The 17,447-nt window shown below is 46.2% G+C and overlaps 1 protein-coding gene across 1 annotated transcript; it reads right to left on the reverse strand.

Annotated features, from left to right (window-relative positions):
• Window positions 1–2,945: 2,945 nt before the first annotated feature.
• DRGX (dorsal root ganglia homeobox) lies at window positions 2,946–16,774 on the reverse strand. The gene is made up of 6 exons (XM_026051736.1): window positions 16,741–16,774; window positions 14,722–14,819; window positions 14,544–14,645; window positions 11,856–12,028; window positions 11,425–11,537; window positions 2,946–3,211 (listed from the first exon to the last, which is right to left on the reverse strand). Exons 1-6 carry the CDS (start codon window positions 16,772–16,774, stop codon window positions 2,946–2,948), a joined length of 786 nt encoding a protein of 261 aa, XP_025907521.1.
• Between the last annotated feature and the right edge of the window lie 673 nt (window positions 16,775–17,447).

A 17,447-nucleotide genomic window follows, 5' to 3' on the forward strand; every position in this document is an offset into this window, starting at 1 on the left:
GCAGAAGTGGCCAGTCACTAGTGTGAGAGCAGCTGTTTGGACGGAGCCGTTGATCTGAATGAAACCAGCACAGGAACTTTTCAGGGTGTTCTTTCTAAATTTATTCATGTATTAAACAAACAGAAATTACAGCATGCATCGGATACTTTTCTTTATTGTACAACAAAACTATGGACTTGTTTGTAATTGCAGCATTTCCAGCAACATCAGGCAGACTTGTCGATGTTATCCAGTTTTGCACAGTCACTAGAGTGTTGCATCATGAATTATTAAATCAGTGCTTCGTGGTAATACATAATTTCTTATCAATTATTCATGCTAATGTGTGTGTAGTTTACTTAATTGTGTTATTGACGATCAAAAGTAATTTCCTGAAAATCCTCAAGGACAGAAAATTTAATCAGCGTAACTACTTTTCAGATGCAATGCTGTTAAGTATTCTTAATTTGCTCAACAATTCACTTATTTATGTACCTTTCTGGAGGAAATACGAGTTTAATCAAACAATTAGATTGAAGAGTTAGTGTACAGAAGGGCTGAAGTTCAACTAAATGCAAGGTAATTATGTTGAAATGAAGTTGGGCCTGCCTATATGGAGTGGATTTTTTCCTTTATTTTTGGCTATGAGTATCTAGATAAGAAAATATATTTGAAAATATCACTAAAAAAAAAAAAAAAAAGGTGAATTTTCTCTTCTCCAACTGACCCCCAAAATCTATAATTTTAGAAGGACAGAAAAGGCGATAACACAGTGGGGTAAGTGCAGAATACAATGATTCTGTTCTATAGATGGGGGTTGTGCTGGAATTTCCTCTGGGAATTTCCTCTGTGATTGGCTTGCAGGTGCCCAGAGAAAATGACTCCCATCTGTGGGGGCTGCCAGGCCTCCCAGAGGCCAGTGCTGCCCATTCCTCCCTTCCAGCACACACCAATACAGACCCTGTCCTGCAGAAAGGGCACTGCGCCCCAGAGCAGGAGGATCTCATGAGTCCCAGGCAAGTCTCATGTTCAAGCCCAAGAAATTCCTGGGAGTGGGGCAACCTTTGTGCTGCCAGACTGACTTTTGTCCTTCTAAGCACATCCTTGAGCCAGATCTGGTGAGATGCTGAGCACAACCCAGCACAGAAGTGTGCGCACAGCACGTGGCAGGAGGTCCTCAGCACAACACACAGGATCAGTCCCAAGTGGGGAGCATCAGAAAAGCTTGGACTGGTAATGCAAACCTACCGGCTCCATTAGCTGGGTTTCTGTGCCAAAATCTGCCCATGGCTTAAACAGTACAATTTTTAGGCCTGTGGTGCAGAGCATCTCATTTGGCACAGGGCATTTTTCTCATGAAGGACCTGATCTGAAGACCTTGGGAGCTCACGGGAAGCTCTCCATTGGTTTCCACATTATTTGGGCAAGTCTATGAGCTGTGGTGCTGACCTGTTCTTCAGCAACAACTGTAGGCAGATCTAAAGAGTCTGCAGCTATAAGAAGCATTTCCATGTCAGCAAGCTTAAACTTGTACCTGCATTACCCACGGGAAAAAAAGGTGGAGCACCCCAGATTAAGATACCTGGTACTTTGTTTGGAGTTGGAAATAAGGGTCTATTTCCTGAAGTGTCAAACTTTCCTTTGTACTGTGCCTATTATCTAATTAAACAACAACAACAAAAAAAAAAAGCAGTAAATGGAACAGTCTGCTTTTGGATGGAATAAAAGAATATCTTTCCAAGTTTTATTTCCTCTTTATTAAAAACACAACATGCAAAGACATACTTGCAATGTCGTAACATAAGATTATTTTGGTTTGTGGTCTTTCTTTCCAAATATGCTTCCAAAATGTCATAGATTCTTTTTTTAAGAACTTATTCAAAGGTCAGAAAATGATGCTAAAACACCCCCAGCTTTGTGCAGGAGGGTATTAATTAAATACCCCCCACTAAATATCAACATTACCATTTGAAGCTATGAACACTGCTCTGGAATCACATGTATCTCTTTATCTAACCCAGGGAATGGCAAGTGTGAAAGACTAAAATTCACATCAAGACTAGTGCAAGGATTTTATTCACAGGTAAACTATCTCAGCGATTTCCCAGTGATCTACTTAATGGCAAATTCCACTTTAGGGAAAGAGAAGGGAGAAGGAAAATTATAACGATTTTCGCTCAATTTTCTGTTTCCCTTAGATCATCTATCTGGGAAGGACTTGGTGGAAGTCAAATGGAAAACAGTAGGTGCAAGGGGTAGTATATACCAGCATATACACAGGTATAGCGTGTGCCCAGCAGAGGTAAAGGAGTCCTGGAAGCCTCTCCTTCCCGTGGAAGCCTGGCCCTGCTCCCAGCCTGCCATGTCCATGCGGGAAGCAGATCCATGGCATCAAGGCCACAGGCAGGATGGCTGCTGGTGGCAGCACGCTGACCCGCTGCAAAAGGGTCTGACAAGGAGTTCAGCCCGTGGTGCCAGCCAGGACACTCTGCTCTGCACCTGGACGCAGGCAGAGATCAGTTGACCCAGGTCCAGGTCCAGACGAGCCAAGGTCTGGCCTACGTGGGACACAGCCTCAGCGGTGTTCGGGCCCAGTCCTGATGCTGAGGAAAGCAACCCTGGGGAGCTGTCATGAGAACTTGAGGACGTGGAGATTGAAAGGGAGCAGGAAAGGCAGCGAGCCCTCCTTTCTGACACTGCTGAGGTGCGAGGGGCCTGGAAATAGTTTCATAGACGTTTGCAAACACAGCCGGTGCCAGTAAATCAGCGGAGTTAATCTACAGAGGTGCAGGATGAGCAGGGCACGCTGCAGGTGGCTGGAAAGGCTGTTGGGGCTTGACATGGGTGCCCTGGTCCCTGGTGGCCCCGTGACATCCAGCTGGTACCAGGCCCTGCTGCCCTCTCCCTGTGGCAAGTCCCGCCATGGGGTCCTCGCAGCGAGCCGAGGCGCTGGCGCAGGCCCGGCCTCATACGCTCTTGTCTCCATCCATGTGTTCCTTGGCCGGACAGGGCTGCTTGTCCGGGCTGCCCGCCGGGCTGGGCTTGGCTGGCGGCGCGGGGCTGCTGCTGGCGGCCGGCAGGAGGTTGGCGGACTGCAGCACGGCCTCCGAGTGCTCCCGCGCCTTCATGCGCAGCGCGGCCACGCTCGCGGTGCGGTTGCTTTGGCAGCCATACGTGGGCAGGAAGGAGAGGCCCATGGGATCGGGGACACAGCACGAGCACAGTGGGCTCCCTGGGGGAGAAAGGAGACAAGGTTCTGTCACTGCCACACAAGGAGAGGCCCCACTGGAAAGCGGTCTGAGCTGGGGTCTGTCCCCTGACCTGGCCAGGACGACTGCCAGGTGCTGGCATGACACTCCCTGCCTTTCCCTCTGTGGAGGGCAGGGATGGAGTGAGGTCTTGCCTGACACAACCTCCCTCTCCAAGAGACCTTCAGCTGGTACAGAGATGTTTGTTGAGTCAGCACCAGGACAGTCAGACCTTGCCCTGCTGAGACACACAGCCGCTGGGGTGATAAAGGGAGTGAATTAGGGCAGCAGATCTGGAAACAAGTAATGAAATTCCAGTGACACCGGATTTTACTGCACACCAGGCTGAGCTACCTCCCGGTTCCTATCCCAAGCTGCTGCCTTGTGTCTACCACCAGCCACACGCCCGAGGGGGCTCTGCGTTCCCGTTGCAAAGTGAGGCAGGATGGATCTGGGCCCAGCACTCTCCAGAGTGGGAAGGGACTCGCACCACTGACCTGTGCCAGGAACGTTACTGCTGAGAGAAACGTGGGCATAGCCAGGTTATAACTGTGCAGGAACTAGTCATCTTTTCCCATTTCTCTATGACCTACTGGAGTGGAGGCTCATTGGGGCTGAACTAACTATTAAAACCATGTTTTTTGATGTGCCTGTCAAGCTCCTTGATGCATAATTCTACTAGTTCTTTACCTGGCCAAAAGGCAAAGGAATGGATTTGATTTTGCTTGACCAGCATATTTTCCTGGAAAGCCCTAGATTATCAGGACAGAAAGGACTGTGAGATCACCCATGCTGAGCACAAATACTGTCCCTTGACTCGTAAAGAACCAAAGGCAATACTTTGGCACAAATCGGTTTAGTAACCTGTCTGCTTCTAAATACACTTTTTCTTGTCCAGCGTAGACCTCATGTGGTAACATAAGGTGGGAGTCACTGAGCAACACCAGAATCCATAGCTGAGCTGCATGGTCCTACACAGGTTCTTAACACTTCCTTGGCGGGGCCCCTGCCAATTCTTGGCATCATATTTACCTGAAGGGGGTAGTTGAACTGTCACCCACCCCATCTGTGGGCTTGCACACCAATGCCACCTCAAAGACAAGATCCTCCAGAACTGATCCAAAATCACCTGGAGCTAGTGCCACTGACTGTAATCTGGACTTCCAGCAGGAAAGATGGGATAGACCATCACTACTGGCACCTGAGATACATAGGTCTCTCAAGCTGGCAATTAAGTTTGGAGACAGGGTGAAAGGGGTTCTCCATCTAAAAGAAAAGATTTCCCTTTACCCCACTACTGGAAGCAGTCCTTCCCTCACCAGCTACCTTCCTGAACTGGAACGCTGTCAGATCTTCCTCTAGCTCAGCCTGTGGCATCAGTGGGACCTAGAATGGTTCCCAAGCAAGCTCTCCTAGAAGTCCAGGTTCACCAACCTGCAAGACAAGCAGTGTCTTCAAAGAGCCACTCTGGTACCTAGCATAAAAGTAGTTCTAAAAAAATGAAAAAGAGTGTATATGAAGAGCAGGAAGAAGTGACAAGGCAGAATAGCTGAACTACCATTTTGGATTGCTCTCCAATGAGAAATCTAGGAGATGTTCTCCTTTCCCAGAGCACAAACAAACTCCACATCCTCTTCTACACCCCTGGTAAATGTTCATTCTTTGCTACTATGTGACCCCCCAACAGAAAAGAGCCCCACAGAACACAACCTGACATGGTGCAATGTCTTCCTCTGATCTTTCCAAGCCAAGGACTTGCTTTAATTTCTGCAGTTAATATTTGAGTTAAATGGCTCATGACTAAGTGATGAAACTAATAACCTGCAGGGACTAGGGATGCTTTCTTTTATACTTCTGCTCTTGGTAGCGATGGGTCAGTATCTGCCTGCTAGGGATGGAGGCAGACAGATGTTTGATTTTAGGATGTTAGGAAGACTTCTCTCTAAGTAATTGTTGGACATTAGCAGCTTGCAGGTTCAGGAGAAATGCTTCTTGCATTTAGAAAACAAAACCTACAAGAAATGAGTTATTGGTATGACTAAAAAGTCTGTAATGCTCCTTTGATTGAGCACGTGATCACTAAATCAACATTACCACAGATCCAGGCATTCACGTGCATCCCACATATAAATTTTGACTAAAAGCCTTTTTTTTTTTTTTCCTTTTTAACACTAGGAAGGCTCAATTAGGAATTCTGTGGCTCATTTAAACATCAGAGTGCTACTTTAAGCATGACAGGAGGAGTTCACAAGAAAATCTATTCAATAACACAACATATAGTTTTTGCCACCTCTAACCACATTTGTAAAGATGTTTAAGACATTATGACATTTGTAAAGACATTAAGCCTAGGTTAGACTCTAAAACAAGGAAGCATAAAGGCCTGTCTGTGCATCAGCTGCCTTTGCATTGCTGCCTCTCATGCAAACTGAGCAAGTTTTTCTAATGCAGCTCCCACCCTAGTACCTAACACAGACACCTAGTGCAAATCCTGGAGGTAGGAACAGGAGGTGGGAAGAAGAGCCTTCCCATTTTCTGAAAAGCAGCAATTGCCTCCATCCCTTAAAAATAATTTTCATTTCATGGTTAGAAAGGGATAAAATATTTATCAGTCTTCAAAAACAATCTAAGCTCTTTGCTTAATAATTAAACCCAGTGGCTCTGCAACCTGAGGCAGCACAGGTATCTGTGTGGAAACTAGGGTCTCTGTAGTAATAATTCATCCATTAACCATTCATTTCATTTTCACTAAGGTTAAAACACTTGCAAATAACAGCTCACATGTGAATAAATGTAGAGTAACCAGTGTCATTTGCTCCAGCATCTTGATAGAGTACAGGAGAGTATGGTTTAGCCCTTTTTTTTTTTTTTTTAATTACAGATGGAAGGATGAATCTATCTCTGTCTGTAGACAGTAAGACCATCAAAATCTATCAGACTTTGCTAGTATTAAAAGTGGAGTAAATGATGTGATAATTAGGAGAGCCCAAGGTTTCTACCTGCCTGACAGTCAGTCCATGAGGGACAGGAATGTGAACTTCCCTGACAAAGGCATGTTCACATAGAGCAGACATTAGTGTTTTCTCACATCTTCTTGTGGTAGCTCTGAGCCTGTGAACCCCAGATGAGAAGAAAGGAATTATTCCAGTTACTCAGGCTCCTCAGAGGAGTCCAGGCACCCAGCTCCCACCAAAACGAGTAAGGGTTGGGTATTTAGCCCTAGAGCTAACATCTGTAACAGTCTTACAATGCTTGAATGGAATTTTACCAGGTTCCTACAATGCAGGCAGGGAAGAGCTTTCCTTCTTTCAAGAACTTACTGACTCTTGTACACAAAATTAAAATACACAATTAGATTTCCATTAACTTACAGCAAATTCTGCTGAATTGATCTAAACCTCCTTGTACTCCTGTATGAGATCATACTTTAAAGGCTCAGCCTGAACATAAATACTTAATGTAATAAATACAGTCTGAAATATTTGATCCACTTGGCAGTTTAATTGATCTACTACAGAGACTGACAGGAAATTAAATTAGTTCTGTCTTGTCTCCACCAACATCACATTTCAATAGTAACAATATTTGATCCAGAATTTTTGTTGTGGATCCTTCTGTTCAGTTTTAAGGTTCAGCTTCAGCTTAGGAGAGTGCAATGGGAAGCCCATATTGATCCATGAGTACTTAAAATATGCATTTTGTATTTCAACTCAACAGCTTAAAGAATTTAATAGGTAATCTTTCCAAAAGACAAAACCCGAATTCCCTCCGTTTTGCAGTTTTTGTATTTGTCAGTGTTTGATGTGATCAGCTGAATGCGATTCCTCATGATTTATGTCACACTCTGAGGAAACCCCTGCCCAGTTAAGGTTCATCAGCCTAATCCAAGATTTGGTTGGAGGAACAGCACCCGTTTCCTCTGTGTGCCTCAGATGCTTCCACCCCTAGGACTCCTGGTGTCTGGATATTCCCTAATCCTTGTTGCAGAGATTGAAAATGCACCTGTGAGGTAGGGCAGTGCCAGAGCTGGAATCAAAGCAACTTGCTTGAAGAATGCTTCTCTCTAGCAAGCTAAAGAAATTTTTTAAATTCTCTAAAGTCACAGTAGCAAGTAAATGAAGAGATATATATTTGCCAAACAGAAGCCCATCTCTATATTTGCTGTATTACATGGGTTTCCTAAGGTTACACACTGGGAAAGGTCAGTAAATCCATCATCAAGTACTAATGAACGACAGAGACAATAAAGAACCCAAAGAGTTTCAATTCCCCCCTCAGTCGTACGGTAAACCACGGGGCCTCATTTCAGTAAACACCAGTTCAAGGGTAAGTAGGGTCCTTGAATGCTTCTTTCTCAGCCTGTCTCTAACCCAGTGACGATGGGCAAACTCTCTTCATCTTTCCATAATAGAGATTGAAATGTAATGGATGGACAGTTCTGATTTTTTTTTTCCTGGATACTGCAATTAAGCCTCCCTAATACGAACAACAGCAACCACAGCAGCAACAAACCATAAAAGAGACGAATCAATGGGGCCCCGGAATATCCGCCTTGATGTGTGTAATGCAACCCTGCCTTTCCATCACTAGCACGGAGCTGCTGTGAAAACCAAGTGAGCTATAACTTGCACAGAGCAGAGCTGTGGGTGAATTATGAAAGTAATTCCCCAGCAAGTGTAATTATTTCTGTCCTCATACATTGCACTTTGAATCATGGGGTCCGGGGAAATTTGAGTGGAATGTGACAGATACATTTCTGGCCTCAGCCACCAGAACGGTGGAAGACTTCCGCTAAAACCCGGAGATTCTTGTTTACACCCATTAATAACGTTTCTACATTAATGAATTGCATTCATGCTGTCATCCATTAAGGAGGTACTTTGAGGTCTCTCTCTGTGCAGAACACTAGCTGCTCCTGATGACTCTATTGTTATACAGCCCATAAATAAAACAAGTATTTTCCCTTCATATTTGAGGTCTGCAATTAAATCTACTAAATGGACTGCAGATGCATGGTTTACAGTAAGTGATTCATCTTGGAAGATCATGGAAATGTCGAAGTCACCACAATGAAGTAGCATAGTTGTCATATTAGCACAATTTCAGACTGTGACAAACACCAGAAATTTCACATATATATATGAGTCAAAATTTTTCAACTGACAGACCAAACTTCCTGCAAGAACTGTATGTAATGGAGTAATATGGAGATTAAGAGGTACTTGGTAATAAGTACAACCTCTGGCATGATAATCTTAGGAAAGGGAGATGACTTATTTAAGTGAAAGAAAATATCTGTTCCGTTATTGAAGAGAAAATATTGGACCGAAGCAGAAATTTTCCAGCGGTGATATACTTTTCTCTGAGACAGTCTATGATCTGGATTACAATTCTGATCTCTGTTATCCAGATGGCCTGTTTGCTTCAAAGAGCATCCTATCATAGTAATGGCATTTCTTTAGGAGAATAAAAACTATTAGTTTCAGAGACAGACGGGTTCATAGAGCGTATTGCCTCAGGAGAAGAGTTTGCTGTCGCCTGTGCAAACCTAGCCCTGTGCTCCAACAATGTTCCTCATTTACCTGAAAGAAGCACACGCAGCACGCGGATCAGTGCTGCATGTTGAAGACTTGCAGAGCCACAGAAAGCATGAAGCAGTGAAGCTTACAGTGCAGTGCAGAGTCTTCCCAAAAGCAAAGCTGCAGCTTCCAACCCTGCCCTATGCCAGGAGATCTCATGTCTCTGCTAGCCTGACTTCATCTGGAAAAGTAAATTTATTATATCCTCGTGCTACAAAGTAGATCCGGGCAACATTTGCCCCAGACACTTTACATAGCCCTGGAAATCTGGGGCTGGAGCCAAGCAATCAACCTCAGAGAAAGCAAAGTACTGGTTTCCATACATATGACAGAATTCTCAGGTGGCACAATGAAAATGGCCCATAAGAGCCTAAAATAATTGTTAATTAGTTACATCACCATCAGCGCTTGTTATTTACTGTATAGATTTTAATTGTCTCCTTCTAAAGCATCAGACAAATATTATTCACTGCCACGAGCAAAGCAGTGGCTCACAAGCTCAACAAAGCCAACCCAGGCACTGAAGAGAACAAGCAGAAAACCTGAACTTCCCAGTGTTATCTGGTGCACCAACGGCACCCATTTGTCTGCACACCTCTTCTACTGTCTTACTGAAGCTTACAACTCACTTTACCAGCCAGGATTGCTCTCCCAAGGGTGAGAATGCACATCTATTTACAGGATTCGTATAGATGGCCTCGCTAGCAGCATTTCACTTAAAAATTTGCATAGAAGAAAGCTGGAGTTCTGAAAATCACAATGTGCTACATTATATTATGTAACTGGACTCTCCTAGTGCCAGAGAAGAAATACAAACTGGGCATTTCGGCAGTGAATATTCAGGTGGGTTCCTCTGATACCTTTCCATCTCTATTCAAATAATAATAATAAAAAAAAAGTCAATATTTACATGTGGGAAAATTTTCAGGGACACAGCCTTTTAGCCTGGGCAACTGGCTATTTAATGAATTTCTCTACAAGAGATTCAGGAATGAGATCCCCCCTGTCCTTAGTTATGAAATTTAAATATAGCAAAAAGGAGCAAATAGTATTTCAATTTAGAGGAAGAATGGTAAAATCACATAAGAAAGTCTGAAGTTCATCTAAATAAATAAAGCTAAAAACCTTCATAACAATTTTTTCAGGCCAAATAAAACATTATTTCATTCTGTTTGGCTTTATTTGGATTATTTTCCTTTAAATTGAACTAAATTTAAAAATAAAGCAAGCAAAAATAAAGTATTGAGATATTTAATTTTGCAAATGCCTAGCTGCAATGCTTTAAGGAAGAAACAGTCTTTACTTCCATCTGAAACTATTCACAGAACTCAACTCTGTTTCCAAATCATTGGACCTTTCTGAAAACACATTTATCCCTCAATAATGTCTTTATCTAAATAATTTCACCTGGACCTACTCCAGAGAGGTTGCTTCTGCCCGATGAAATAAGCAAGTTTCTACTTCAAGACCTCCTGGCCCCAAGGCAGAGAGCTAGAGGACCCAGGCAGTACAACAGCCACTGCCCACAGGATCCAGGGAGACAGTCACGCTTCAGGTTTTATGGGTTTTCTTGATCCAAAATCCTTATTCCTCACCCAGCAGGACAGCAGTAACTACACGCTGTGGTTGGCTTCCACTCTTTCAGAAAGACAGGAGGACAGGGACAGGACATTGGACTTAATACGAAACTCAGCAGCTGCAAACATTGGTTTCAGGAATATACCTTGGCCATGATGATTTCCCTGGAAATACTTCTAAGGCGCATGAGGCATGTCAGAAAACATAGGGAGATATAAAAATACGTTTACATTCTTAGAGGATGGTCTCAAACGTTAGGAAGCTTTCCTCACAAAATAGATAATATCCTGGGGCGTTCAGTAAATTGGTGTGCTGCTTTGTGCTTGGCACGGGTATGAGATTTTGCATCCTATAAATCTATAAATTGAATTCATTCTGCTTACACCCTTAGACTTACAAATTGTTAGACGAGGAGCCACTAATGGATAAGCTGGTGATTTATTTTTAAAAGATGCCTACCCCTGCTTTTGGGGCACTTAAGTACTGTGGGTACTGGATGTACCCTTCTTGATGCCAGGTCCCAGGAAATGAGGAACTGCTTTGTACGCTCCCTATCCCCATGCACACGCTTTATTCAAGATCTCGGGGAGTCCTGCTGTTGAGGAGGGGAGAGCTCTGCATCGTGCAGAGATCCATCGTGCAAAGGCAAAGCGCAGATGAGGCATCAGCAATGGTGCTAGGTAATGTAAAATGCAAAAGCACGCGTATAACTAATTTATTGGTATAAATTTGACTCTAAAAAGTAAAAAAGTATGTGCAAAGTAAATGTTAAAGAATCAAACCCTACCTGCCTTACTCCTAGAGACAAACCTTGACTTCATTAAACCCAGCTGAGTGGGATTGCCCCAAACCATGCTGCGGTTCACAACAGGTGACTCACTCCTGAACCTGCCACAGGATGCACAACACACAACCAGTGCCATCGGTGCCAATCCTAACAGAAGGATCCGTCCTTTCCTATGGGCTTCTCCACAGGCACAGCTGGGCACACACCCTTGGCAAGCCCGAGCTTGTCACGCAAGTCAACCCAAGCCGCTTACCTTTTAGCGAGGCGACGTGGGATAAAGCTTGGGCGTAGGTGGCTGTGTTGAGCAGAGTCCCTGGCAGGCAGGAGGGGAAGAAGGGTCCGGCGGGACCAACTGCTCGACTCAGGCTGGAGGAGAAGAGAAAAACAGCTTGCAAAAGCAAAACCAGCTGGTTCAAGACAGTGTATGTGTGGGAACAGAAACGTATATTCATGTCATGATCACGGCTCCACGGGCCCAAAGCCTGGCTAAACATGAGCCTTCCAGAGCCACCAGCATCCCTGCAGGGAGCACCTTTGCCCACAAGCTGCAAGATAAATACTTCATCTTCTCATGATTTAGGCTGTACCTGAAAACGTCAAGTCTCAGCCTGGCATGAGGCAAGTCTGTGTGTATGTGCATGCCCACATTCAGAAAGAGGTGCTTGATTCACGCCTTACTCTTACCTCTGCTGGATCTCCAGATTCTCCTTTTTATTCCTGGTTTGATCTGCTGGAGAAGGGGAATTTAAATTCCTCACAGGAGGAGCCACCTCGGCCATTGCTTCCTTAGAGCCTTCCTGGTCGGAGGCGCCTCTCTCCGTTTTCCTCCATTTGGCTCTCCGATTCTGGAACCAAACCTGGAGCAGGAGAGCAGGCAGTGCTGAATACCGTGTTTAGCTGCGCGTGAAGCAGGGAAACTGTTCATAAGCAGCCCCTCTCGTGGAATCAGTCATTCTGAAGCCTGGTAACATTTTCCATCCTCACCATTATTTTGTTTGGGCCTGAAAAATACATTTGTATCTGCAGTGCTTCTGTGTCTGGAGCATTTCTGTGTCTACAGACATCCTCTGGGATGTCTTAGCATGTTAAGAAAAAACCCAAGCCTCCGCTGTTACTGTACCAGTTAGCAAAACATTTAAGCCCATGCTTACCTTATGCACACATCTAACATTCATTTCTGTCTTAATACATATTTAAGTACCTTCTGTATAGGGACAGAATTAAATGTGTATCTAAGTACTCAGAAGGAATCATGTGTAAATCTCTAAATGAGCTCCTGCTGCAACGAGAGGGTTCACAACTGCAAAGCCAGGGATCAGGGTGTCTCGGCCATCCCTTCCTCCATGCAGTAGCTGCTGGTCATATCGGCCAGACCTACATTTAGGTGACTTGAGGAAGAGTAAGCACTAATCTTGGAAGACCTTTCTTCAATCTAATAAATATTACTTTTCAAAACTTATTTTTCTTTGATATGCACTATAAATATTCATGTTCTTTAGTCCCAACACTTCTGTTTTTTAGGGTTTTTTTCCTATTTACCTTGGGGCTGATGCTCTGAAAGCACCTTATTGAGGTGGAAAATGCCAAGCTTCCCTTGAGGTTAGGAAATCCACATCTTAATACATGGCTTCAAGTACAGGCAAGATTGTTATTATTATGATTATTCCCCTCCTACAACTCCATTTTTAGTTAGCTGCCTTTTAATTGCATGTATCAGCAAATGTTGAATAATGATTTTATCTATATTCTAAATTTAGAGCAGTTAAATGCAAAGCAAAATGCAGACACTTTCTTGCGTCTTAATTGAATGAAGGTCACAGCTATAACAACATTTAATTGAGCTATTTTTCATTATCATATTTTAATGACTTTGCACTGACAGTTCGCCTGCTTCTGAGGAAAGAGCATGATGAAGTCGTTTATTTCCCTATTTAGTTATTGTTTGACAACATCATCTTCGATTAAGACTCTGCTTTATAGCACATTAATCATATTTGAATGAGCAAGGGGTATAAATGTAAACATATCTCCCATCCTCTGTGTTTCCCCGTGTCCCTGCATGAAAGCAGGCTAAACAAATGCTTGCATCTATTGTCTGTTTGCATAATAGCCAACAACAAGGCTAAACACCAGTCCTCAGCAACCTAATTGTCACCACCCCTATCTCACCCTTGCACCTTTCAGAAAGAAGTTATGATCTTCCACTTCTGAATGCTCAATAATTGTCCCATTTATCTCAATTTGCAGTTCAGTCTTTAGGCACCAATAGCCAAAATGGCATTTTTTAAGCCAGTACCTACAATGCACCGGCAAAAGGAGATTTTCATTTCCAAATAATAATCAGTTTAATTTGCCCACATATGACCAATGATTCATGTTCAGATTTAATAATCAGGATCACATAATCTGATTATAGGAGAAATAATTTGTTTACAATCCCCAATTTACTATGGTGAATTCCATTATCTCTCTTCAGCCATTGGGTTTTAAGAGATACTAACATGACCCTAGGGAACAAAAGGCAAGCTATTATATTTCCTACAATTAGGTCTTTGCATATTCTTAACCCCGAGCACCCAAATAAGTAAATAAAAATACAGAAAGGCATGAAGAAAACTCGGTAAATAAAATGAATTCGTAATAGTGCTCAAAAAATGGCTTGGAAACCAGCAGCAGATGCCTGCAGAGGTATATGGATCCATGTCTTACAACTGCAGGACTGCCGCTTTTGGTGTCTTGGAGACCCTTAAATAAAGTTAATTGCTGGATGTGGAATGGAGCAAAATAGAGAGAAGGGAAAGTGGGGCGAAAAGAGGGGAGAAGAGAGCTGTTGCGGGCAGTGGCACTTCTTGCATCACGGTGAGTGTGTGGGGATGGGTGTGCAGGCTCTGCCGCTGTCTAAATTAGGCTTTTGGAAGGTAGGCAAACGGGAGGCAAGTTGAGGGCGTGCGGAGGATTCTTCCTGGCAGCTGGGCTCCCCGCAGCTGAGTAACCCCTCGCTTGACAGTGGCCGTGGCGGCTTTGGAGAATCTCCTCTCAGCCCTTTTCTCCGCACACTCCCCCCGCTCCAAAAGCAAGGAAATGGATGTGCATTGATGTAATTTAGTACCTTGGAGACGCGGACAAATTAGTGTAGAACATTATCACTAGTTAATTATGAATGACCGATTAATCAACCTAATCTAATATTCCACATTATGTTGATGTTATTAAAGTGCATCATGAAAATGACAGATCGTCTTCATTTGCGTTCTTTGGCCAAATGTGCACTCTGCAGTGGTGATGTCAAAAAAAAAAAAAAAAAAAAAAAAAAAAAAAAGGAAAGGAAAAGTTTGCCAATTTGAATACCCCAGAGTTAAATAAATTGTGTACCTGCACGCGGGCCTCCGTGAGGTTGATTTTCATGGCCAGCTCCTCCCTAGTGAACACATCGGGGTAGTGGGTTTGGGCGAACACGGCTTCGAGCGCCTCGAGCTGCAGGGGGAGAGCGGAGGGCGGTGAGGGCGGCAGCGGGGCCGGCGGCGGCGGCGGGGCCGGCCCGGGCTCCTACCTGCTGCAGGGTGAACGTGGTTCGGTTGCGGCGCTGCTTCCTGCGCAAGAAGCCGTCGTCGAAGTCCCCGGCGGAGGGAGCCGCGAAGGGCGCCGCGCCTGCGGGCGGCAGCGCGTGAGGGCCGCGCGGGACGGAGCCGGGGCCGGGGCCGGGGCCGGGGACAGCGCAGGTTGTCCCAGCGCTGTCCCCGCTGGGGGACGGGGAGCCTCTGACACCGCCAGTGGGGACACCCCGCCGCGAAAGGGACGGTTTCGGCCCATTTATGTTTTAAAAGGGCGCAGAGAGCCCCTCCCGTGGCTGAGGCGGGAGTGGGAGTAACCGCGGGAAGCTGGAAGTTTGGCCCGCTCGGAGATGGGGAAGGGAGGGGACAGCCCGCGCGGCTGCACCCAGGGCACTGTCCCCTACCTACCCTGCTCCCCGAATGCTTAATTCACTAATCACCAGTGCCCTGCCCCGAGGTGCCTCGGCCTCCTTGTTTATTTGCTGACAACATAGGATGAAAATAAAAGAGTCACGGCTAAATAGCAAAACCTTCCAAGCGGCGCCGCGGACTTGGGACCGTCCTGCGGAGCGCGCCGCGACACGGGGCTTGTCCGGCGGCGACATTTGGGAAGTAAATCCTGTCCCTCATCCCGCCTGGCACGGACGGGATAGCCCTGGAAGGGGCAAATTACGGAATAAAATGACACTTCACCTCGAGGGGCCACTCACTTCATCTGCGGGCACCCAGAGCTGCCGGAAAGGGGCTTTTCTGTTGCTGCTGCTTTGGGGGAGTTATTCGGTTTTGTATTTTTTCCTGCCTATTTGCTTCGGTTTCCATTGGGGCCGCCCTGCGCCGAGCAGCTTCCCCAGGGCCGCCCTCCCGCGCCGGCCGCTGCGGCGACCCCGGCCCTGGGGCCAAACTCAGGCCCAAACCGAAACCAGCCGGCAAAAAAACGACACCCACCCCACACCACCCCCCCCCAAAAAAAAAAAAAAAAAAAAACAGGAAAGGAAGAAAAAGGAACAAACAAACCCACGCGTTTCGAGCCGTCTGCCAAAAACTAGCGGAGAAGCCGCCGGGCTGCACGGGCAGCGGGGCGCAGCGGGGACCCGGCTCTCGCCACCAGGCCGCTGCTCGGGGCAGGGGACAATTTCCCCGGGGCTGCGGGAGGCCCTGGCGCGGGGGAGCCGCGAGCCCGGAGCCGGGACCCGGCCCGGCCCGGCGGGGAAGCCCCAGGCTCGCGGCGGGGCCCGGTCGCCGGGCTGGACGGCGGGGACGGGGACGGCCCCTGCGCTGCGAGTGGGGTGCGCGGGGCTCTACGCGTGTGCGCCGTGACCCGCGCAGACCCCGGCTGCTGCCGTTAAAAAAGAAAAAAGTACCTAACAAAATTTCTTAAAAAAATACCCCAAATCATTTCTTTTTCCTCTCTCTTTTTGTTTTCGCACTCTGCCTTTCCTCCCTCCTCCCGCAGAATGTTCGTAAAATAACATTAAAGATTTATGCGGTCCCTTTGCTGGAGGGAGGAGGCGTGACCACGAACTGAAAGTGTCCCGATTAGAGCCATGACACCAACATCTGTGCTGGGAGGGGAGAAAGGCTTCTCTTTCGTAGCCCGAGGCTCAACGGCGGGATCGCTATCCACAGAGGGGAGGCAGGTGGCAAAACGACGGGGAGGGGGGTGTAAAAAACGAGGCCTTTCCAACAAGAATCAAATGAGAAAACAAAAACAAAGAACAACAACAACAACAACAACAAAAAAAGCCATCCATTTTTATCTATCCTGTGACAATAGAGGGGAAAGCTGGGGGCAGGAGGGGGGTAACTGGGTTGCAGTTTGGGGTGTTTTTTCTCCTTTGAAAAAGGCGGTGCGCTTTTATACCGAGTTAATCTCTCTGCGGGTTCGCGCTTTACCTAAGCGCGTGTGGGCTCCCGCGCGCGCGAGGGCGCCGAAAGCCGCTGCCCCTCGGCGCGCGTCGCCCACGCGCAGCACACGCGTGTGCGCGGCGGCCCGCGCAACCCCGCGGCCACTCACTCACCGTCCAGCTGCGGCGGGCAGTGGAAGTAGAACATGGCCCTGGGGCCGCGCGGGCACCTGCGGACACGGAGAGAGGGCAGCGGGGCCAAGAGTGGGTGAAGGAGCAGAGGAGAGGAAGTCCCGCTGAGGCCGGAGCCCCGAGGAGCAGCCTCTGCCTCGCGCTGCAGGCATCGCGCGGAACAAGGCGGGGGCGGAGAGCCCCGCGGTAGCCGCACGAGCACCAGCATCAGCCAAACTTCGTTGCCCTCATCCCCCCCGCCCGCTTCCCCAAACAGTAGACGATATCTGCCCGCTTTGCATCCCCCATCCCTCCATCTACGCACTCATCAATCTATTCATCCGTCCATCTAGATATTATCTCAACTATTCCCTTCCAGATAAAATAATTGCAAGCAGAAAAAAAAAAAAGTCTTAGAATCTTAGAGCTAAGAACTGACGGCTTAAAAAACAATCATAAAACAACAGCAAACCTCAATTCTTTCTGAATGAAATAGTCATAAAACCTAAAAGCTCTCTTCCTTTTAAAACATCCACACACTGAGAGCTGCGCTCAGGTTGGAAACCAATGTCCTCAGCACGAAAAAATGAAAAGTCAAATATATACGCAATTATAACAAATATCCAGAAAGCAAATTAAAATAACAATCCATACCTAAGACGCTGTACAATCACCACTAAGGTTCGGGGTGTTTTGCGCTGGAATAAGGC

The sequence above is a fragment of the Nothoprocta perdicaria genome, unplaced genomic scaffold (assembly GCF_003342845.1).
Source record: "Nothoprocta perdicaria isolate Ctin4 unplaced genomic scaffold, notPer1 scaffold_111, whole genome shotgun sequence".
Taxonomy (NCBI): Eukaryota; Metazoa; Chordata; class Aves; order Tinamiformes; family Tinamidae; genus Nothoprocta; species Nothoprocta perdicaria.